The 25,836-nt window shown below is 39.9% G+C and overlaps 1 protein-coding gene across 1 annotated transcript in view; it reads right to left on the bottom strand.

Moving 5' to 3' along the window:
- FBLN5 (fibulin 5) overlaps positions 1 to 25,836 on the bottom strand; it is a 73,016-nt gene that overhangs the window by 20,072 nt on the left and 27,108 nt on the right. The window contains exons 5-8 of the mRNA XM_042460583.1: positions 7,647 to 7,769; positions 6,179 to 6,295; positions 1,944 to 2,063; positions 59 to 80 (exon numbers count right to left, since the gene is read on the bottom strand). Of these exons, the coding sequence (XP_042316517.1) occupies positions 59 to 80; positions 1,944 to 2,063; positions 6,179 to 6,295; positions 7,647 to 7,769 (382 nt within the window). The remainder of the gene's footprint in view (positions 1 to 58; positions 81 to 1,943; positions 2,064 to 6,178; positions 6,296 to 7,646; positions 7,770 to 25,836) is intronic.

Genomic DNA, 25,836 nt, shown 5'->3' on the forward strand with positions numbered 1-25,836 from the left:
ACAATCATGTCAGAATTTGAGCTTAGCTCTGAAGAAATTTAGTGCCAGTACTGTTCACCTTTTATTTCGTTCTGTGCTCCCTGCAAATATTACATGAAGTTGGATTCTGGACAAAAGAACATAGCTAGTAATGATCACAGTTATGCTGTGCCAAATTAAGAAACCTCATTGCCAGATCCTCAGGTAATGTGCCAAAAGTAAGGACCAGGGATGAGATATATGTACTCTTGAGACAGCACAACTTTACAGGAAAAAATGCTACTGTGGGGAGATTAAGACCAAGACAGAAGGCAGCTGTACCTTCTTAGATGCTGGCTCTTCAGTGTTGGTTTCCTTTTTAAAACTAGCCTAAGTGGTGCTACCCTGCCCCACTGGATCGGGTCTCCACATACCACATGTTCTTTTGACTGTTAGCTAGGCAGTGTTGCATTTCCAGGAAAAGATTTATTTTTTCGAGAGCCTAAGTGGACTCCTTCATTTAACTAGGCACAAGGGACCTTTTCAGAACAGAAACAGGCTTAACTAGTCATTTTCAAATTAAACCAAGTGCTTAAAGTGATAAAACTGGACAAACATAAAAGCACTTGCTGCAGTCACATAATCTTTATTGCAGCCATATGCTTTAAATCATTGCCTGCTGTCATTACAGTCATTACCACTTACATATTTGTACATTCTTCATTAATTCAACTGTGAAAAGCCAAGGAAACTGTGGTCTAGCAAGGTAAGCATAACGCATATGGCTACCTGATACAGTCCAGACTAGCAGCTAACTTTTACATCCATTCATTAAAAGAACGATGTCCTTCACTAACATACCAGAGGGCAGCAGGCTAGAAGAAGGAATGAATAGTTGGTCACATTTACACAAAGCACACATAGATCTATTCTCCAACAGCTCACCACTATTTGTCACCATTTCTTCTGGTGCCTACTCATTGTCCACTCAAACACACAATACTGCAGCAACAATGGCACTTCTGTGTGAACAGAGAAATGTATGTAGGGCGCATCCAGACTGACTGAAAACTCCCCGATTTTGTTCCTGTTCTTCCCTATTTTATTGTTGTTGTTGTGTGCCTTCAAGCCACTTCTGATCTATTGCATCCCTAAGATGAACCTACCATAGAATTTTCTTGGCAAGATTTGTCTGGAAGAGGTTTTCCGTGGCCTTCCCCTGAGGCTGAGAGCATGTGACTTGCCACAGGTCGCCTCGTGAGTTTCATGGCCAAGCAGAGAATTGAACCCTGGTCTCCAGAGTCATAGTCCAACACTCAAACCACTATGCCATGCTGACTCTGTGTGTGTGTGTGTGTGTGTGTGTGTGTGTGTGTGTGTGTGTTCAAAATCCTGACTCACAGACGCCAGCTCAAATAAAAGGCTCTTAAGATGCTCCTGGCAGCCTGTGACAATCTTACTGTTCAGATCTTAAGAACAAGTATGCTCTCTGCACTATACAGTATTGGCAATTGCTGTTGGATACACAGAAGATGTCCACTCAGCTAAACTCTCAAATGCATTATTTTACTTCTGACTGTATAACTTTTGCTGACCACTGAGCTGATGATGGTAGCAATTGTCACATATTGTGTAATGCTGCTGTCTTGAATCACACCACATATTTGCAATGTCCAAAGAATGGTTACAGAGCTTGGGGTTTGTGCAAGATTGCCTCAGTTGAGGGTTTGTTTGTTTTTTTAAGATTTAGTATTTGACTGTTTCTTGGACAGTTTGCCACTAGTAGAATTTTTTTTTTTTTTGGCTACTTAACTAATTGTAATAGGAATTCCCATTGTAGTCTTGTGGAATCGATGTTCTTGCCAGTCTCTCAGTTACATAACTGTTATCTTCTACATAACGATCATGAGAAATAAATATTAAGGGGATACAAAGAAGTGTATCTTTCCCTTCCAAAATCCAAGGTAACCCACAGCTTTACTTACCACTACAACTAATGCCATCAGCTTCCAATTCATAACCAGGGTCACAGCGGCAAAGAAATGAGCCATAGGTGTTGACACAGTTTTGTACACAAGGGTTGGTAGTTGTACATTCATTCACATCTGTGGGAAACCAATACTTAGAATATTAATTCTTACTTTTTTCAATTTGCATTTAAAATACAATTTTAAACAGGAATAAAAAAAAGAACAAATCAGAATATCGCACACGTAACACTGACAAAATAATTATATTTTTATCTTGTCATATCCCATGATAACAATGTATTTAAACAGTACAAAATATGAAATATTAAAATATTAAAACAAAATACCATCAGAACACCAGCTACCGTGTGTGTGTGTGTGTGTGCACCATGTCATTTGTTGACTTATGGCAGTCCCATGAATTTCATAGGGTTTTCTTAGGCAAGTACCCACTTTCAAATATTATTTCCAGAGTATGTTCCAATAAAAGATGTGAGCAGAGCTGTGAACATGTTAGAGACATATATTTTTTAACCAGTATATTCTCCTTGTTCATTTGATTGCATTTGTTTGGTCTATTTCATGTATTTGTTGAGCAGACTATATTTTTCAAGAGGACAGTGCAGATTGTTAATAATTAATATTTACACTTTATAGTATTGTTTTAACCTTGCTATAGTAATATTTTAGAAATTTTAAAATCTTGTTTGTGGTTTTAGATTGTGCGCCGTAGTCAGGCTCTCTTTTCATTTTTGGATTGTTGTAAAGCCTATGGCGCTATATAAATAAATGTAATAATAATAATAATTGTTGCACAGAACATCATTTTTCATAAAAGAAAAAGACAAAAGAGATAAAAGAAAAAGATTTGTCAAATTTTGTTTAAAGAAGTGACTTATAAATCCAAACCAGTAACTTGAATGGCTGTCAGAAGCCCACTGGAAGCCAATAGAGGCTCTGGAGAAGGCCTGAGTGGCTGTGCAAGGATACTGTTCTAATCACAATAAACAGTTCATACATCCAGTTTTGATTATTAAACAGGACCTTATAATTCAGACCACAGGAAGTTTTGTACAGGTAGCCTGAAAGATGTCAGGTGAAACTTTGCTCAAAGCATCATCATCTAGCTCTGGCTTAACTGAAAGAGAGCTACCAGGAGACCAACAACCCAAGCCAGATTCCTCCTTGCATTAATGAGCCTGAGTAGACCTTTATACTTTATGACACCTATGAAAACCTTTATCAGGTTGCCCATTGAACACTTATGATATCTATGTCTTAATAGTTGCAGACCAGCTTTACCTTGTGTCCCCTTGTCCTCAACTGCACAGTAACAGATACTACTTTGTATTATGCTAGAGAACTTCCCAGTCAGAGGCCCTTTAAACTGGAGATTCTAGGGACTGAATGCAGGACCTTTTACAAGCAAAACATGTGCTCAACTGCTGGGCTACTGACCCATGACAAACAGAAAAAATTGCTGATTTTTGCTGAAGTATGCTCGTGGAAGATGATTATATCGCCCTTCAAATAGAAAGTAAGGGAAAATGTATGAGTCGCTTGGGCATTCTTTTTACACTTCGTAGAAAGTAGGAATTCATCCTGCTTTTCTGTGTCAAAATGTCTCTGTATGTAAATCCAGAGTTCAATGTACTGCTAAGAGAGCTACAGACAACAAGTCACCATCTACTAACATCCTCAAAAGTAGCACTCCTCACACCATAGCATACCCGAGACTCTAACAGACAAACAAAGCTTCAGTACTGTAAAAGCTCAGTTTACCACTGTAACATCTTGAAAAGATTGTGCTTGCTCTGTTTGGGATCAGACCAATATGGCAAACAAAACTGAAGTGATTCCTGCAGGTGCTTCCTTGTTTATCTACTAATTTTAAGGCTCCAACTGTTTTAATCATAACAAAATCTGGCCAAAAGCAGCAGGATGAAATGAGGGAGGAAAGGGCAATTCATAAAGGCTTGTGACTGCTATGCATTGTAGTCTTAACCCTCAAGATCATCTATTGTTAAGAGATTTCCCCACCCCTTAGGGCAGCTTTGATAATTTTGCAGCTGAAGAGCCAGAACAAGGAATTCCATCGCCAACAAACAAATAAAAAATCACAATAAGTTGTCTGCAGCAAAACACAGAAACAGACACATGTATTAGGACTATATGTAACTTGTGTTCACAAAAGAGGATAATGAAATTGCACAGAAGATGAAAGAATTCTTTTCATCTTTCTCTCTACACTGCAGAAAATACAAGGCAGATACATATGTCTGACCAAATAAGTCTGAAGGGTGGGCAGTCTAATGCTATTTTATGTTTCTTTTTTGGTGGGGAGAACCTAGGAAATGCCCATTGTATTAGCTTACTGCCTGTTCTGGAAAGCATTTTTAAAGTTAAAATTATCAGCTGTATAGAAGAACAAGTCTTGCTGGAAATAAATCAACATGGCTTCTGCAAAGATAAATGATTTTTTTGAGAATGGCAGTAAACATGGGCTGAAGTGATAGACCTTGTCAAAACCATTTTGGACATCCAGGTAAACAAAATCTCTTGAAAACGTCTGGTAATCACCAGAGAAAAAAGAGATCCTTCTATGTATAAGTAACTGGTTTAAAAAACTGAAAACAGAAAAACAAATAAAATAGCCATTCTTGCACCGGAGAGTTTCAAAGAGTGGGGTTCCTCAAAAATCTTTATTAGGACTAGTGTTTTGTAAGTTGTTCATAAATGATTTAGGGTTAGCAGGAAGTGATGAAACAGTCAGATTTGCTGATGACACCAGATTATTTAACATGGTTAACACAAAAAGGAGATTGTGAAGAGCACTGAAAGTGTGTCTCCAAACAAAGCCAATAAACATTAAAATGACAAATTTAGTTCAGTTTCAGAAACTGTGAAGTTATATTTACTGGGGCAAAAAGTCCCCACTATATATTTACACTGATCAGATCAGAGCTGGTGGTGACTATAATTGGTTTGACAGTGCAGTGTAAATGTTGAACTTCTTATGGCATCCTGTTAGTAGCATATGCACATGTAAACCAACCTGCAAAGTCTTTTTCTGGCCAATATGGAAGCTGGTATTTCTCTTCCATCTTCCGCACTAACCAAAACCTTCCCCTCGAGTGACCATAGACCTGCTGCAGCCCTGCCTCTTGGCCACTGTTTGCTTGTTGGAGAGGTAAGAAAATTGGAGAAGTATCTGGCTGTGTCTGCACATCCAGATGCAAAATGATTACATCATCTGCAGAGACATAGACAGATGATTTTCTCTTCCCTCACTCTACTTTCTATCAGCCACAGAATGGCTATGGAGGGCTGCACTGACTCAGTGGTAAGTCTGGAAGGTGGTGAATGTGCAGCTGTAGCATAGTTTGTTGCTGTTCTTATTCACCGAATCAATCTCAACCCGTGGCAACCCTATGGATGAGGTATCTCCAAGGAGTTTATTTTTGGTCTATTCTGGGCACAGTAAACTGTCGGCAAGCTGTCACCATGCCATTGCCCAACCATCATCCATCCCTGAGGTGGGCTCAGCCACCCTACTTTGCTTTGCCGGAAGCTTTCCGACAGAGATAAATCAGGTGGCTGAGCCTGGCCCAGGGATGGGTGATGGTTGGATGATGGCATGGCAAAGGCTTGCCAACAGTTTAGCATGTGATAAAATCCATTTTCCCTTGCTCATGCATTTCCCCAACCCCAACCCATACCCAGAATGGACCAAAAAGTGCATACGATAAACTCACAAAACTCCCTATCCTCCACTGCTTTGCTTAGTTCTTGCAAAGTGATACCTGTGACCTCCTTAACAGAGTCCACCCATTTATCATGCAGTCTTTCTCTCTTTCTACCTCCCTCCACCTTTCCTAGCATTATTGTTTTTTCCAGTGAGTCATGCCTTCTCATGTACGACAGCCTCAGTTTTGTCATCTTGGCTTCCAGGAAGATTTTTGGCTTGATGTGCTTTAGAACCCATTTGTATGTATTTTTGGCTATACAATTGGCATGTCTTTAAAGGGGGATTAGGTAATTTTTGAATATTCGCACATATGTGTCAAGATGGCTATATATCATCTCCAGTATCAGAAGCACTACACTTTTGTAGTACAGAAGGGTACTATACTGAGTGCAGAAGCACTCATGTCCTACTTGTGAGTTTCCCACAGATATCAGGAGGCATAATAAAGGAACCAAATATCTTTGTCCTGATCCAACACATTTCTTTGTTATATTCTTAATACCTTGGCATGATCTTCCATCATCATTCAAGATAAATCCTGGATTGCATGTACAGGAGTAGGAGCCAGGTACATTGGCACACAGCTGGTGGCAGTAACCAAAGCGACATTCATCTATGTCTGGAAAAAAATGTGAATTACAAGTGAGACTAGGAATTCTATTTGTTGTTTTAAACAAAACTGATAATGAAGCTGTTCGCAGACACATCTATTAACATCTTATCAATGTTCAACAAACATCTTATTCAGACCCCTCAGAAAGCACACATTTATTTTCCAACCAAACCTTGCCCTCTGTCTTTACTATTGGCATGTCCATGCAGGTTCCAGAGGCCTTTTTGCTTTCAGCACAGATTACTCCATCAATGCAGTGATCACATTTATGTCATCACAATGTCTGAATTTTTCACTTGAAGTTGAAACTTTGTGCACCACTGCAAACCTTCAAAAGGTACACTGAATAGTAGCAAGATGTTGGAGCCTCTGACATGCAAGCTGCATTGAAAAATGAAATGGTCTTTAAATTAAAATCTAAACTCACTGAACAAGGACGACATTTGCCATTAGTGCCTCCAGCCAAATTGCACACTACATCAAGATGTACTTGGCAGCTATGTCCTTTCCTTTTTGTACTATGTGCAGGAGTTTTATTGGGACTGGGAGACACCTACATCCCTACACTGAGAGATAACGCTTAATACGTGTCACCTATTCAGCTGTGATTTTACTAGGAATCAACAAACCCCCTACTTATTTGGGAGTCAGTGAGAGGAATTCTCAGTTGGTGCTTTCTTGGTCTTTTTACATTGCTCAAATTATATAATTATTGAAATGTAAATTATTAATTTACATTTCTCAAAGAAAAATGACAATCTCTTCATGAGGAGATGTTTTAATTTCGTCTTTGGCAGGAGGGGTGTGGGTGGCCAGAAGCCAGCTTCTCCTTGCCCCTGCCAGCCAAAGAAGAAATGACAATATCCTCTTCTTGGCATTCTCCTTTCCTTTTTTGGCAGGTTCAAAGGGCTTGCAGAGGTCAGAAGGCAGCATAATTGTGGCAGTGCAGAAATCAGATCACACAGCCTGGCTCACCAAAGCAGCACTAAAGTACTAATGCAGAAAACTTGTGAAAAAGATTGATACATGACCAGTATGCTTCTGTTATTAAACTAGTGCTATTGTGGTGAGACAGTAGGTAGATGTGATAACATCCTCTCTCTCTTTTTTGTACTTTTTATTTGTTTTATTTGTTTATCACCTTGGGAGCCCTTGTGGGCTAGAAGGTGATACAGAAATACTATGAATAAACAAATAAGTTCCCTTCTGTTTCATCCATTTTACTGACACTAGCCTCCTTACCCCCTTATGAAAGTATGATGGTCCAAGTCAAACGTTATCTCCAACCCATCAAATAAAAAATGCAAACAAAAATTTCAAAGAAAATTAATTCATTTCACCCTACAGAATACCATACCTAAGCACTGGCCTTCTAAAAGCCAGTATCCATCAGTACAGGAGCAAGTATATCCTCCTTCAGTGTTGATACAGATTTGGGTGGGGTTGCACTGGTGTGATTCTGATGCACATTCATCAACATCTGCAATACAGAAAATAATAAAGGATTACATTATTATTCTGACACAAATAGCATTTGCTTTAATTGTGGGGCTCCATTCCTATGATCAAGCATATAAACCCTGCATCTGAGAAAGAAATCAAGATGAATGCCATTATATCTTTTGAGCTGTCTTAACCACAGGTTCTAAGGCACTGAAAATAATAGACTATTGCACTTCCCATGTCAAGGCATTGAGTGGATAAAATCACTGGAAAATCAGGAGAAACTTGTCTGCCCAACAGATGCTCCTTCTCTTTCAGGGCTGACTCAACAACAGAGGTTTCTTTGGTATCAAGTTACATCTACTGGTTGCTTTTCTGGTAAATAACATTTCTGAACTCATACCAACTGGGAACCAGTAATAAAAAAAGCCTTCTCTAATTAGACATTTCATTTGCCTGCTCTCCAGGGTATTAGGGCTATAGTCCCAAACATATTTCTGGCTGGATGCTAAGCATGTTTCTTAGAAAGAAATCCCCCGAGTTAAATGGAATTCATAAAAACTTTTTTTGTATGTTTACTAATGATTTTCTCCGCATTTAGCAGGGCTTACCTCCAACTAAGTGTGCACAGAAATGAAGTTTTACTCTTTAGTAAGTGCATGCAAGTCTGCAAAAATGAAAATTACATACATGGTTAGGCTCACATTAGATGATAATTAAATTTAGATCCAAAGAACAAGATTCAAAAATGTTTTTCAAATGTAAGTGCATTTCTGAATTCTGTTGTTTGGATTTTCAATATCTTTTTTAAAAACTAAAGATAGCTCTGGGAATGCTGATTTGGCTCAGAACTACAAGGGGAAAGGGATATTGAGCTGTTTGCCCTGTCCAGGTTTTGGTTGAAATTTTCCACTCCCATTTTGTACCTCCTGGCTTCCCGTCCACGGAATTCAAGACTGCGAATGGGAAGTCCACAAACTAGGAGGGACAAGTGTATTTTGAGTGAATGCCTGTACTGCAGCCATTCACTCAAAACCACAAGGTTGCGAATTCAAGACCAGCAAAAGGGCCCAAGCTCGACTCAGGCTTGCATCCTTCCGAGGTCGCTAAAATGAGTACCCAGACTGTTGGGGGCAAATTAGCTTACTTGCTAATTAGCTTACTTGTTGTTCACTGCTATGATCTTTGGAATAGCAGTATATAAATGAAACAAATTATTATTATTATTATTATTATTATTATTTGCATAAACATGATGAGATATCTTGGAGATGGGACCCAAGTCTAAACATGCTATTAATTTATGCTTCATCTACACCTTATACACATAGCCTGAAAGTAATTTTTGCATAATATCTTTAATAATTTTGAGTATGAAACAAAGTTCATGTACACTGAACCATCAGAAAGCAAAGGTGTCACTATCTCAGCCATCCATGTGGATAATTTTGAGTATTTGGGATTTTGGAATTCCAGATAAGGAAGATTCAACCTACATAGAAAGTGGATGGTGATTAGAAGAGATATCTAACCAGTATGCTTCATAATGTAAGTAATAAACATGGCTATCTAAAGTCCCATAAGGTCAGGAAATCCTTCCTATGAATGATGAACCTGTGCTAAACACAGTTCTGTATAATGTAACTACAAAAGGAAGTGGTAAGAGGAACAGAACAATAATCTGCAACTGCTGCTGAACCTTTTTCTTGCCTCCTTACAGAATCAGAGTTGGAAGAGACCACAAGGGCTACCCAGTCCAACTCCTTGCCATACAGGAACTCACAATCAAAGCACCCCCAACAGAAGGCCATCCAGCCTCTGTTTAAAGATATCCAAAGAAGGAGACTTCACCAGCCTCTGAGGAAGTGTGTTCCACTGTCGAACATCTCTTACTGTCAGGAAGTTCCTCCTGATATTTAGGTGGAATCTCTTTTCCTGTAGTTTGCACCCATTGTTCTGTGTCCTAGGGCCGGAACAGACTGGCTCTAAAAGCCAGCTTTCTGGTGGCTTGGGGCGTGGCATTTAGACACCACTTTCCCCAAGACATCTTGAAGCTACCTTGCTGCCCAGACGTGTGCAGTTTTATGATGCTCCGGTGGCATGGCATTTACATGTCGCATGCCGCCAGAGCATCATGAAGCCACCATGGGAGAGCGGCGGGATGGGAAAAGCAGGCTGAAAAAGGAGCAGATCTTTGCTGCTCCTTTTTTGGCTGGCTTCAAGGCAGATTGGGGCCGTGGCATGTGTTTGCTGTGGCCCCAATCCATCTTTGAAAAAGGCAGCTTCAAGCCACCCCTTCCGCCCATCTGTTTCACCCCCTAGTCTCTGGAGCAGGAAAAAACAAGCTTGCTCCATCTTCAGTATGACACCCCTTCAAATATTTAAACAGGCCTATCACATCACCAGCTCCCTAAGTCACTCCTCATAGGGCATGGTTTCCAGACTTTTCACCATTGTGGTTTTCCTCTTCTTGACACACTGGGAGCGCCTTTGGACAGATGTAACACAGATATTGTACATCTGTCACTTTATAATGTCAAATCAAAGCAGGTGATAAAGGTGAACCAAAACATGTAACAGGAAAATAGTAGAGATGCCCATTCTGCTAAAACATAGCATCATGTTTTAGCCTTACTGGCTACATTGGACCTTGCAGGGGAAAACATATAAGTGCTCCAAGGACATTCTTTGGCAAATATTTTGTTCCTTGGAAAATTACAAGCAAGAGTAAATGGGCTACGGGGTATTGTACAAACATCACTTCCCTATTCAATTGCATAGTATATTATATAAATATGGGAATAAACTGCTTGGTTTTGTGCAGCCAAGTTCTTTTGAACATAACTGAAAGATATATCCAGAATAATGTTTAACAAGTTTCGGCTGCTTTTCACCTTCAGTATCTTGAATAAGGATGAGGATTAAGTAATGTCAATGCATATAGTGTCCTGCCAATTTTGATATGACCCATGGATAAGTCCAGGGTAAAACCTAGCAGCATGTAACAAAGGATTTATAGGATGAAGCAAAGGAAAATGATGCCAAAAACTTGCAAAATTCCAACAGGTATAACTGGCTGTGGTTACCCTAAAGGCTGAATGGATGAGGAAGGAACTATGGTAAATAATGGCTATCTGATGTGTGGGGAAGCTACCAGGCACAGGTAGGGCTACGACAATGTACACACGTCACAAAGGATGCATATGCAAAGCAAAGAAAATGGTGACGACAAATAATTAGCAATGATTATAACCTTCAACTTTAATGTGAGAACTTTGCCTGATTTTAACCTACAAAACCTGACAAACATACACACATCTCTTATCCAGATCCTTCCAAGATCAATTTCTCTCAGCATTCCTTTGAAAGGAAATGCCAAAGAATGATCCACCAATATTCATGGGTGTACGGTGTAAGTTCACTCTGTGCCTGTTTGTTCTGTTCCTAGGTGTATCTGGTGTGCTATAACAGACTATGAAGATTATTGCATTCGCTTCACTGCCAGGATAGACCCGGGATGTAACTTTCTTAAGGCAGATCTTATCACATTCACCCATCGCTGGGAAGTATGCAGCCCATATACACCCTGGGCTTCTCCAGACGTGTCCTGCATCTTTTCAAGAATGGGAAAATCCCATTCTTGAAAAGCTGTGAGAGAAGCCCAGCATGTGGGCTGCATACTGCCCAGCAATGGCTAAATACGATAAGATCTGCCTTAAGGAAGTTACATCCCAGGTCCATCCCAAAATGATGAAGTCTGATTGAGCAGGGGGTTTTCCCTATGTGTTCTCCCTTCTAGGAAGCTTAGAGAAATCATTAGTGGAAAGAAGCTAGTCAATTTCTCCAGATGGCTAGTCAATTTCTCCAAATGGCGATCAGTTTACATTCCCACTAAGGCATAAACTTCTTGATGGTACGTTCAAACTGAGTCATTAAAGACTATGTTCCAAGCCTTTTGGAAGGCCAACATAGTATTGAATGCATTTGAGAGCACCTTTAAATTGTTTGCACTGCTCTTAAAGACATTACATTTGTCTTCCCACGTATAATATAGCATCATGATCTGTTGCATTTTAAATTTACATCTATCTGCATAACCTGAAACTTATATAACAGGAACAAGCTGCAAACAAAAAAGAAAGCCAGCGGTATCCTTTCACAACAGGAGCAAAACCTGTGCAGCTCATTGCAAGAAATGCCACATCAAAAATTAATGAGAGAATTATTAAGATATAGACAGACACTTTTCTTAGTGGTAAGTAAGTAGAAACTACTGTTCTAACCTAACAGTTCGAACTGTGAACAAAACAGATGGTATATGGGTGCATGAAAATAAATCATTTATATGGCATTTGAATACAGGGCAGATCTATAAATGGCTATTAACTATATGTTTTGTGAGACATGCAACTATGTGGAGTGCTCTCTCCAGCAATGGCATTTTCTAAAACGTTTATTTCAATTCCATTCAGGACACTCCTTTTCCACAGTATTCTGGTCACACTTGCTCCCAGTGAGTTGGTATTCTGTGACCAATGAGCATGATTAGTCTTCACTGAATGTTTGGAGGATAACTCTTATACTCCTGTCCTTAAAAGTCTATCAAGTCCTTTCTCACCTACCTCTTGTTTGTGGATGGTATCAGTCTGGCTATATATGCATCATAAGAGAAGGCTAAATGTCTCACAAAACTACAGTTCCCAGAATTCTCTAGCATTGAGCCAGGACAGTTAAAAACGGTCTGAAACTGGATTATTTCTACAGTGTGTTTTGGACTGGACCAAACGGAGAAGATAAATTCACTGTTCACATATATGATAACTGAATTGTTGCTGTGTTTTTATGCAAGGGTTCAGAGAGAATATTCATGTAATTCACTCCTTGCTTAGGAAAGAAGAGACTACTATTATCAAATGAATGGTTTATTTGTTCAAACCCTGAAATGAACAGTATGTTGATATATAATAATTGCTATTTAAATACACAATTAAGGCTGCACCCAGACTGATTAGAAAGATCAGAAAGTCCCAGATTTTGTCCCTGTTCTTTCAGATTTTGGAGAACCATACAGATTTTGTTTGCCCTAGGTCCTAGTATGATCAGAAACTTTTTATACCAGCTCCCCGGTATCGGTTTACTTTAGCCAAATAGGAAAAGGGAAAGAACAGGAACAAAATCTGGGAGTTTCAAATCAGTCTGGATGAGCCCATTCTAGTGATGCAATCCATTCCTAGCCCTCTCCTCTACATGTTGATGGCTAGAGGTATGTTGGTATGTTGATGTGTGTCTGCCGATCTCCTGAGGAAATCCACCAGTGATTCTCCAACTGGTAGTATAAGAGCGAGAAAGCACCAAATCAGAGGATTCTGTGGAAAGGTTGGGTTAGAAGATTATTTTTGACCTCCTGCATTTAAAACGGCTAGTTTCATGGTGAGGATATTAAAGTATCAGAGGTCCTTCTCAGTGGCTCTTCCCGGGCTGTGAAGTTCCCTCCCATGGGAGACTATGCTGGCCAACTTTGTTCTCCTTTCTTTCTTTTTTGTTATACTTTATTTTTCTTCAAACATAAGCCTATCTATCCAATAATTTACGTTAGAATTTGCTTAGTAACATAAAACACTACCGCTAAAACACAACTTCCTCAATGTCTCTTGCAATGTCTCCTTTCTTCCCAACCATGTCTATTGGAATTTATTGTTCTTTTATTCTTTTATGATATATTCCCATATATCTCAGTAGTCACAAAGTTTTATACTCATGTGATGCAAGGGATTTTTCTTCCCCTTGCAAGTTCATCTTATTTCTCTGTCATCCTATTACTCTACCTATAGTTTAGTTCCATCCGTTCTTGCAAAACTCATTTTACCATTATTCTTTTTCAATTACGTTCACACCTTTCTGATAATTTTAGCAGCCAATCATCTATTGTCGGAAGGTCATTTTTTCTCCATTTTTGTGCTACCAAAAGTCTTGCCACTGTTATCATATAAAGTAAAATTCTCCAGTATTTCCTGTCTATATAAGGTGGGATCTTATTTAGTACATTGAGTAAATAGATTTCCAGTCTGAGTTCATAGTTTATTTAAATATCTTTTCAATCATTATGTGTATCTTTTCCCAAAAGACCGTTAATTTTGGGCATCGCCACCACATATGAAACCTCCCTTCTCTTGGCATTTCCAACATTCATTAGAATTTGTCTTACAGTTGGCTCTCCTTATAGGTGGAAGATCAAGAAAGAAAATGCCCATTGCTCACCATTAATGGAGCAGGAGCAGGTTAAAAAAGGCTTGAAGATATAGAAAGCAGGAAAAAGAAAGCAGAAAAAAGGAGATAGATAAAAGAAGAAAAGTAAACAATGAGTTAACAACGGAATTATAGACTTTTTAATAGGGGTCTGTCACCCATCTAGAAACAACAAGCTGATACTGTTACTGAATAAATAACAATGGTTGTTGCTTAATTCCTACAATGTCTAATTAATTGTAATTGGGTGAAGGATTTTGTGTGTATGCACCATATTTGAAGGCAGCAAATTCTATTAACTGATTGTCTTGTGTGAAAATATATGCCATTTTTTCATTTAGCTCCCCATCAGCTTTACTCGATGATGTGACATTCTAATAATATATGAAAGGGAGAAAAAAATACACTCTATTCATGTCCACCACACCAGTATTTTAGAAATGCCCTCAGTGCCCACTTTGGGACACAAGACTGTATTGTAGTTTTGCACAGTAAAGAGAATCTCTCTGAAGATGCCAGCCACAGAAGCTGGCGAAACGTCAGGAATAAACTCTTCTAGAACATGGCCACATAGCCTGAATCTATAGTTTTTTGTGGGGGTTTTGGGCTATTTCCATTCCTTTTCACCAATAGTTAGAAGTTTTTTTTTAAAAATGGCTACAGGGTAACTTAAAGGAATATGAATCAGTGTGGGACAAATCAGCAAATGCTGTCAATCTGGACGATCCCCCTAAATGCTTAGGTGGGGTTAAATGAAAAATAAATGCTTCCTCCCTAGGGAGTCTAGAAGCCCCCCCCCCCATAGTTCTCCAGCTGACAAAGATCTTAATATTCAGACAGGCTTTTGGCAACTGACTGACTCTAGAGGAAGGAGACTTTAACGAGTGGGTGTTGTAGTTTTCATTTGTTTGATTTTAAATTGTTCAAAATGATCTTAACATGCACAACAAATATTTCATCTGTTGCGTGTCATTTAATCCAGCATTGCACCTCACTATAGCTTGCTACTTTTCCTATGTGCCCTGTGCTCTGCACTCTCCCATATTTGCAGAACCTCCTTTCATACCTTGTTCCATGGAAGCAACAATGGAAGCCAACATGAAGATAAGTGGCAATGTCCAGGCCTTTCTCAAGTGTTACCACGTGAAGCAGTCAAATTAGTTGTTCCTGGTAGGCTCCTGCACCCTTGCCAACTTCAGAGCAAACAGTTATTGAACAGGTGAGGATGTGCTTAACAAAGAATTATAATCATGATGAGCACATTGCACCTACAAATCTGTTGACTGCTGAACAATTGCACAAGGCAAGAAAGTCATTCTCAGATCTCTGGTTGGTTAATCAATAGCACTTTCTGGATCTCTCTCGTCTTGAGTACTGTGGGCCAAACTCATTTTACAAAATCTCTCTATCTGTCATGCCCCACTTCCAGAACATGAAAATGGACTCTATCTCAGGGACTGAAGCAGAGGACATGGTGGGACCTACTGTTGAACCAAAGCAGGAGTAAGTTTCCGAACCACAAGTCTTAGATACAGACCAGCGAGCAGTACCAGCTCTTGCATAGAGTCCTGCCATTCAGATACTGAAGACAATTTATGCACAGGGGCCATGCTAATCTTCTCTGTATCTCTGAGGGCTTAAGAAGGGCTCAGAGAATTTATAAGTAGCAGCAATTAATTAGGCAGCAACTATAAATTCTATAAATGATCTATAAATTCACGGCCCTGCTCTCCAGGAGTTGTCAGAGGTTATCTGACTCTCCATTGTGTTCTTGAACTCTGTGTTTGACCTGGACTGTGTTTGCTGACTCTAAACACCATTTTCTTGACTTGGACACTGAGGAACTCTCTTGCTGGACCAGAAACTTGTGAATGAATTTTGTTTGGGACTTAAGGTTTTTGTTTACTAATTAAAAATTAAAAGCTGCTCTGTTACTTTGCTTGCTCATAAGCTGGTGCTGCGTCTCTGCTATCAGCTGTGTAGCAAACAGACTTTGGTTGGTTGCCTGGACTGTGTGTGGAATGGAACAGTATCTGGACAACAGGACCTCTTTTAAACTCCACCTCCTGAGAATGGAAAGAGAAAGGAGAGTGACTGCACTGGGGCCTCAAAGGGCATTTGACACCTGTGAAGGGGAGCAGTGAGCAAAGCCAACTCAGGACACAGCCAACACTCAAGACACTGACTGAGTCCGCTTCACTAGCACTTCTTTTCCCTTGTTTTCTGACATTCTTTTAGAGATGAGGTCTCCACACTTATACACATCATTCCACACTCTATAGTGTTGACTTTGGCCAGGCTCCCCAGTAAAAGCTAGTCTTCGGTTGAGGTGGTCTCAGATTGTCCACCTCACCTTGTCTGGGTGACCTATATACCTCCAGTCCATCAGTCCTAAAGCTTAGTTTACTTCAATTATAAACTCTTGAATCACAAACTGTATACTGTAAAAATCTAATGTACTTTTCCACTATATATCAAAATGATACTAATACTGCACTTTGGAAACTGGCTAACATTTTTCTGGTAATGCATAATCCCCAGACATTGGCATGAAGGATCTTGAAGAATTATGTTGGAAAAGGTGAATTTGTCGTTGATGTCTGTGATCACACCATCTTTGCCAGTTGCCTCAAGGGAAATCCTGACCGGCTCTGAAAAAAGAAGGCTGCCCATTCTTGTTTGGCCAGGGTAATGTGATCTTTGGCCTTGTGGAAGCCAGGCAGTTTACCCAGAGAAAACAAATTGCTTTTCAAATTTCATTCAATTTTTGGGTCTGTTCCTCAGCCAGATGTACTTCTAGTGCAATCCTTATAAAGCTACAATTATTCTTCTCTAGGAAATGTGACTTTGGAGCTTCTTTAAAAGCAAAGACATTGTGGTGGATGAAAGCCAGTCCTGGAGAAACATCCTTGAAAATCATTGGCTTGAAGGTTGTAACATCTGTGTCCTCATTACCATTAAATGACCCAAAGCTGTGCAGTGTTCCTTTCAAACTTACACACTACAAAGCCTTCTCCTTTTTTTCCTTTCTGTTTCTCCCCATCCTTTTTGTTTTGGCTTGTTTCAAGTGACATTGTCAACTTAAAATGCCTTCAATCCCAGCTCAAATAATAGCTCATTTTAGTTCAAATGTAGTATTTGTTCATTATAAAATGCTGTTCCACTTTTGAAAAACTCACAAATAAATGAAAAGACCCATCTACATACAATACACCAAGTTCCCTTTTGTTTACCACTGATTTTTTTCCATTTAGCTTACTAACAAAATGCAACCACAGAGGTTGCAAAATACAGCCGAACATTGCCATGGGCAGGGCTTTTAGAAAAGAAGCTATATGGATTTTTCATTATAACAACACAAAATAGCACCTCACATAACATTTGGGTGAATATTGGCACAACCCTCAATAGCCAATATCCTACTCTAATAGGTCTATAAAATAAGTACAACTGTTACATCATTTCTATTTATGTACAGATACAATTAGGAACAGAAGAACAGGGTGGGCAACTTGTGGTCCATCAGACTTGGACCATAACTCCCATCAGCCTTGACTGTGGACCCCTGTTCACCCTCATCGTCCTTCTGTTATGCCTCTGCATCAAACTGTAAGTCCATAAGGGGTATGAAGTTTTTTGGTTGCACTGGCTTTTGGTAAAATGTCACAAACCTAATGGCCTTCCATGAAACTTACAATAACAATGCATAGCTAGGGCTGCCAGAATGAAGACTGGAGAAGGCTCTTGCACCTTTAATGGTTTTGTAGAAGAGAAATTTTCACCAGGTGGTGCTTATTACCTGGTTGCATGAGAAACAACACCTGCTGAAAATCCCTGTTCTAATCAGTCATTAAGGGTACCTATCCCGTGCCAGTTTTCACTTTAGCAATGCTAAATACTGTTGGTCATACTACATGTTACAGTGAGCCTCTGCAATATTAGCCCAACAGCATTTCCTTAATTGCATCCAGAAGCAAATGATGTTCTTATTCCTGCCACTCTTAGCTGTTTTCTCCCTGTAACTCCTCAATCTAGGTACTTTTTAGTTCAGATCTGTGATTATCTCATAAATATGGATCTGAGACCCTGTGAGAATGTACGAAGAGCCATGCAAGATCCCAGAAACAACTGGTTGCATACCTACTCCAGCATTCTGTTCACATTTGGCCTTATTAGCTTACAGTTGTAAATTGCTTAGACACTGTTAGTTCAGTATGAAGAGGTATATAAGTGAAGCTGTTTGTTTTGTTTGTTTATTGTATGACAAAAGAGACAAGAGACTGCGAGATAGACGTGGCTTTCTGCTTGCCTTCCTGCATGACATCGTAGTACTTCTGTTCTCCCTCCAGAAGGAGCTGGTCATCAAAGTATGGCTTTTGTCAAACAGATTTTTCCAGCAGGACAAAAGGCATGTGTTTACCATCATCAATCTTGGCAGTAGAGTGAAAGTGCTTCATGAGCATGTAGGAAGATAAGCTAGAACCTGCTTCTATCTTGCTGCCTGTCATCTTTCTTTTGTAATGCAATAAGGCCCATAGTAATCAACTAGTTGTTTATAGGAAGCCTGGCAGCAGGATATTAGAGCAGCTCCTCCACGTTGCATTCCCTCAGTATCTGGAACATCTGCTTTTAATACTGAAATAGGGGCAGAGACAAGAAGAAACCTGGAGAGATTGTGGAAACAGAGTATTAGACACACCATTCTATTCTGTTCTTTCTCTGCTAAAGACATTGTTTCTTGCAATGCAATGTCTTTGCAGGAGAAAGGGGACTTCTGCTCAGTCATTATACACAACTGTAGTTTAATGTAGTTGCGTTTATAGTCTATACAAAACAGCAGTTAAAATCTGTCTGCTTTAGCACAAATGTTAACTTTCAGGTCACAAAGGGTACTTTAATATATTTATACAGTATTATAAATAAATGGATTAATAATATAATATGTTCTGAAACAAGACAGTGAATGCCATTAGGCTTTGGGCCACAGTTAATCCACATAATGATGGGAAATATAGCCAGGAAACAATGCCAAACTGCCTCAGATTGAGCCAGAAAACAATCTTTTACAGAAACATTTTCAACACTAATATGATCCTATCAACAAGTACTTCAGAGTTAATAAAGCATTGAATGCTTGACTGCAAAAGATGTGAGGGAGAATACTTGGGATTTACATCTCATTTGTGTGCATATCCCAGTCCTAAACTATCATATACTAACTGGAGAATACTATGTAGAGAGATCTTGTAGCACCTTTGAGACTATCTGAAAGAAAGAAGTTGGCAGCATGAGCTTTTATAGACTTCAGTCTACTTCCTCAGATGCTTCCTCAGATGCTCATGCTGCCAAGTTCTTTCTTTCAGTTAGTCTCAAAGGTGCTACAAGATCTCTCTACATACTGATTCTACAGACTAACATGGCAGTACCTTTGGAGGATACTGCATTATTTACTGAAATCTTCACAAATGTCTGTCTTTTTGAAGATCTATGACCCCATTGGCCCACTATGGACATGGGCAACTGTAGGGTGGCAAAGACACATACATGCATCCCAAGATTGAGTAGTAGTGCTTGTAGAATTCAACATTCAATGCAAATTGTGCTGGCAGTGTTCTCCATATTTATTTTGAAAGAAACAAACTTGATTCTCCCTTTCAGGTAATTTAGCCAAAATAAATAAAGTGATACCTGTGATTGATATTTAGTAAAGTAAAACATGGCTAAACCACTTCTAAATGTTACTTCAGTACTCCTTAGCATTCCTGAGGCAAGTATTCCTTGCCTAAGAAAACCCCAGGACATTTATGGTGTTGCCATAAGTTGACAGGCAATTTGAAACCACATACACATAAAGTAGAACCAACCATAACAGCATTTTAAATCAGACAAAGCCTAGAGTGCAAACCCACAGTCTAGAGAATCTTTAAGCCCCATTCCCACACCACCCTCTTTTTAAGGAAATGATTGCTGCTACAGATAGAATAATCCAATATTTTAGTGTACCTGTGATTAGGAAATAATTAACATGTACTGGGCCTAAATACCCTAAAGGCACCAAGTCCTGTCTGATCTTGTAAGCTAAGCAGGGTCAGCCATGGTTAGTACTTCGATAGGAGGCCACCAATTAATACCAAGTACTGTAGGCTATATTTCAGAGGAAGGAACTGGCAAAACCACCATTGATTATTCCTTCCCTAAGAAAACCCTCTGAAATTCTTGGAATCACCATATATTGACAAGCAACTTGAAGGTACATAGACACACACTCACACTACATAGCAATAAATAACAGATAGTCATTCTAACTCGGGGTTTATTTCATATCCTTCCTCTGTTGTCGTCCCCCCCCCCCAACACTGAAAACATTAAAACTATTTGCTAGTTTTATTAGCATATAACCACATTGCAGGGGAGATATTGGTGGCTAACACCAACCCTACAAAATAGTGCAATGTTCATATCCATTTTCCTGGTAGAATTGGTGGGAGTATTCTATGAAAGTCCAGTGTCGCAAATCAGTCCCCTCTTGTTTTTTTCATTAAGGAAAATGCAGCTGAAGGAGAACTGTGTGCCCATGGATAAGACTGATGTTTATTCTCACTATTATGGAGGAAAATAGTGGACTCTGGTAATAAGTGTGGGATTGAGTTTGCAAGAACAACTTGAAGGATGAGGGTCAATCGTCCATCCTCCACTACCACTGTTGCAATAACCATGGCAGAAAGATTACAGAGCAAAGCAAATCGAGGAAAGTAAGTAAAAACAAGTGTTTTGCATATTAAGATTTTTACTTAGATTTTTGTATATATATATATCCCCAGACAAGAAAAAAAGGCCACTCCAGCTTAATGCAAAACTTCATGGTTGGAGCTTTATTCCTGAAAACAAGGAAGCCTAGAAATCGATCTCCCCGTGCTAACCTAAAACATGAGCTATGGTGTGCCTTAGTAGTTTTGCTAAAGAGAAAGAGAAAACTCCTCTGATTTAAAGCCAGAGTCAAAATTGTGGGATTGCACCCAACCCCACCAAGGAAATTTAGCCACATATGTCTCTCAAGAAAATACTAGATTTGGGCACATTCATGGTCCCTGCTTCCATCTTCCACTTTTGCAGGTATAGGTCTAATCCTTTCTTTTTTGGTTTAAACTCAAGTTTTTACAAATTGGTTAGTTTTTCCTATTTCTCTTTGATCCCTGGTGGCCTTTATCATCCAGCTAAGGTGGTGTGAGTTTTGGACTATGACTTTGGAGACCAGGGTTCAGTTCCCCACTTGACCATGAAGCTTACTGGGTGACCTTAGGCAAGTCACATGTTTTCAGCCTCAGGGGAAGGCAATGGCAAAACCTCATCTGAACATGTCTTGCCAAGAAAACCCAATGATAGGTTCACCTTAGGGTTGCCATAAGTCAGAAATTACTTGAAGGCACACAGCAACAGAGCATCAAGAGCACAAGAAATGGCACATATTTTCCCATGTTCTAATCCAAGCAAACACAACAAAAGCCAAATAGTAACATTTCATATTTAGTGCTCATCCCAGCTACAGTATCCAAGTCATTCAAGCCTTAACAATTCTATGCCCAAACATTTCGCTGAATTGTCACAGTAGACTTTAATTGATTCAGCATCTGCATTTGATGAAGTAGTTCCAACAGATTGGAACAGTTCTGCTGGATGACTTTCTGTGAGCGGAATGGCAGCAGTGAAAATAAATAAATGTTTTTGCCATCCTCACAATGGCATGATCCTTAAAAGGAACTCTGTGCTACAGTTGCTCTGACTCATCCCATTTCACCAACACCCTTTACAGTAAAAGACTTGCCGACGTACAGATGGTAAACACACCTGCCATATAAAGTGTGAACTGGTCCATAACTTCCTTCTGTATTTGTACATACACAGACCTGAAAAGCTTAATCATAACTTTTATTACTGTAGACAAGTAAAAAAACAAAATAGGCTGGAACATCTATTTTGTTCTGTACTAGAACGATCAGATTTGCCAAGCAGAGACCAAGGTTTACCAAGCAGAGACATACCAAATGGTTGTTCAGGATGTGAACATGAACCAGACAGTGATGTGAGATACACACACACACACACACACACACACACACCGATCTACAGGTCAATTCTCACAAAATAAGCCTTCTTCTCAAACAATAAGTAGTAAGAATTACCAGGGAACTGTTCATACTACATAACTGTAGCACTATTATTCCACTTTAACTGCCATGGAATCCTGGAACAAAATGTCTGGTGAGGCACTAGATATTTGTAGCTGAGAATCCTAAAGGCCACTCCCTAAACTGCAAATCCCAGGATTCCACAGGATGGAACCATAGCAATAACATTTACATTTCTATACTGTTTAATAATGAATTAAGCACTCTAAATGGTTTACAGTCTGTAAACGGGTTGCCCCCAACAACCTGGGTACTCATTTTACCGACCTATGAGAGGATGGAAGGCTGAGTCAACCTGGAGCCCTGTAGGATCGAACTCACAACATTGTGCTGTGGTACAGGCATTTAACCACTGCACCACCAGAACTCCTTATAGCAATTTGAGAGTACTTATAGTGGATTTATTTATTTAATATGATGCCTTTCTCCAAGAAAGGGATTCAGAAAGGGACCCAAGCTGGCTCACAGATAATAACACTATTATCCTGAACTGTGTGACTGGGGGCATTATCACCCAAGTCCTATTCTCACCGCAATCATGCTACTTTGTGAAAATTCAAACACACCAGTTTGAAAGCAGCCAGTCTTGCATGTCTTTGCAATTGAAAGGCTGCAGCTGCTGCTAGCATCACACTCTCCTGTGGACTCTCCCTTAACCCACCCTCTCTGCCCTATGCACTACCCAGCATGCCTTTCAGGTTTATTAAACTTTATTTTTAACTTTTTATTAATGCAATTCTGCAGTTCTGCTGATGCAATTTAAGTTTTTAAAAGGAAAAGAAAAGTAATATAACTTTTAAAAAAGGAATCAGGATGCTTGGGAATAGTGAAGGGGAAGAAGGAACAGGGAGAGAGAAGGAAGCTATGAGATCATGTAACTGCCAATATTGTAACTGCTGTGGCAGTGATTTTTCACACATGAGAATTATGGGTCTGCCGTGCAATTGGGAGCTATTGACAGGTTTTCCTTGCCTGAAACAAAGGACAGTGGGGTGCCTCTATCCCATACAGGAACCAGTTAGATTGGTAGATGAATCTTATCACACCTGGTCCATCAGACTAGACTACAGGGCCAAACAGCTGAAATTGGTCTTGTCCTGGACCTAGGCTATTTTATGTAAAATTCACGTTAGAAAACTTAATTTCCATACCCTACACATCTACCCCTTGGGTTTGCCATTAAGCATACACACTCAACAGAGAGGTACAGCCTATCCCATATGTGTATGTGCCTTCAGGTTACCTGTCATCTTGTAGTGATCCCATGAATTTCAGATGGTTTTCTAGGTAAGAAATAGTCGGGGGTGGCCAATTCCTTCCTCATACCCTTCAATATTTTACAGATGAAAAAAACTGGGACACACGTGGCCAAATGACACCCAGAGAGTGGTCAAAATTACAAATGTTGTTAATCAGGAAGAATGCACAAGCTAAGCGAGGCTTCAGCAGTTTCCTTTTGCCTGAGCCTACAGGAACGGGTAAGATTCTGCTGCCACCTCTCCTCCCTGCTGAGACGATTGAGTAAAAGTACTTTCATACTTTGGAATTAAGTTTGCAGCAGTGGAAGGAAGCAGAGGAAGAAGGGGCGAATTGGGCGAAGAAGAGAGAAACTGGAACATTTTAAAAGCAGCTGAAAATGTGGGACAAAAGAGAATTAATTAGGATTATCCCTGCCAAATCAGGACAGTTGAGCAGTATGCAATTCTATTTTCCTAATCAATAGCTTATACCCATAGGCTGCAAACATAAAGATGAGATGGCAAACCTGTATCATTCCACTATCCCTGATGAAGAACCTCCTTGCAAAGGTCTCCTCCCACACGAGGGTGATGATATGAAAAACTGTAGAAAGATTACTTGCTTGCTTTCTCTTTACTTCACATCCATCTTTCCTTTTGTGGTCTACTTTGTTGACTGTAAACCTGATGCCAGAGATTGTCTTTTTAAAAGAATTAATGGCATGTTACCCACTCCAAGAAACTTCTTTGGTTGAAGAACAAGATTAAAATTTAAACAACAACAAGGTCTGAATGATAAGTCCTCCTCCTACACATGACATTCTGTGTACACAGAAAAATGTCACATGTACAAGAAAAGGGCCAAGGTAGGAACACAAAGTAGATGGTCAGACATATTAAACCTCCACACTACATAAGGCAGCATTTATGATTCTGAGAGGCAAGACGGCTAGCTCATCTGTTCTGGAAAAAAAGACCAGAAACAACACCACTCTCAAACTTGCCTTTTCCTATAAAGTCTGGCAAAGCAGTCAAATTATCTGGCCGACTTGCAAATGTCAAAGAGCCAATTCATATTTTCTATATACGTTGGCCAAATGTCTTGATTATGGCAAAGGACTATGGCCAGCTTTAGGGCTGAAACTAAAATGAAGCGAAATAAACAAAGCTGAACCAAGAAACATAATGCAGGAGCCAAGAATAGCAATCAATTTTATGTGTCAGTGTGAACACTGCCATCTCTAGACGCTACATAAAAGCTACAGACAACACAATTTTTTCAGAAGGCTGAGGAAGCCTTAACATTACACCAGCCATATAGAACCTAGCTGTCTCCGCAGTTGTGGCTGATGCAGACTGTGGTGACAATGGATGAGCAACATGCTTCAGAGACTTGTTGCATGACATGGAGGAGATCCATGTCACCAACTACAGTTGTCAAAACACATGTTTTATAGCACCAGCTTTGAACTACCACATGGGATTTATTTCCCCACTGTGCCTAACAGAAACAAGAAAACTAGCACTGCATGAAAGAAAATATAAATGTGGTTTTCAAGATGATCAGAGGTCCCTAAATTTGAGTCCTCAGATACCATTTGACTGTAGTCCCCACAGACTGACCACTGGCCAAACTGGCTGAGGTTTTTGCAAACTGGAGTCTAATGACATTTGCAGACTGATGCTGGGAACCACTGAATTAGTCCATGTTCTGTGGAAAAGAATGACAGACTGGGAATTGTCCTGTTTCTCTGAAATGCCCAGGTTCTCAGGTGTATGTTCTGACAAGTACCCTAAGAAAACAGGACACTCTTTGATGAGCTAAATCTATAGGACTAGAAGTATTTTAGGACCTAATTAATTCTTCCAAATCTCGTTTGCATAAAATGAACATTTTCTCTAAAGTTAATTGTTTCCACAGAATGGATGAGTGCAGGAGGGAGGTGCAGGCCATACCAGGCGATATCACTGCTCCCCCAAAACAGTGGCATTCCTGTACCAGGTGTCACCAGATGTGGGGTTTGTGTGTGTGTGTGTGTGTGTGTGTGTGTGTGTGTACGCGTGACTTCTGGGGGGCAGGACTTCTGGGATGGGATTTCCAGTGGGATTTCTGAGGGCGGGGGGTATGGGGGACAGAGTTTGTGTGCACAGACAGGAGCAGTGTGAACGTATGCGGACCAAAGCACCATGCACAGACCAGAGCGGTGCATGTGCACAGACCAGAGCACTGTGTGCAGGGGTGTGTGGAGTGGCATGTTCATGCACAGACTGAAGCAGTGTATGCGATGGGGCATGGGGCATCACTAAGGATTCTGTATGGTGTGGTACGGGAAAAGATTAACTGGGGTGGTGGTGACACCATGAGTTACCACACCCTAGCGAATGATTGGTGTTGTATTTGAGGAATATCAAGATTTAGTGAAGGGAAGGTTTG

Source organism: Sceloporus undulatus, chromosome 1 (assembly GCF_019175285.1).
Source record: "Sceloporus undulatus isolate JIND9_A2432 ecotype Alabama chromosome 1, SceUnd_v1.1, whole genome shotgun sequence".
Classification (NCBI taxonomy): domain Eukaryota; kingdom Metazoa; phylum Chordata; class Lepidosauria; order Squamata; family Phrynosomatidae; genus Sceloporus; species Sceloporus undulatus.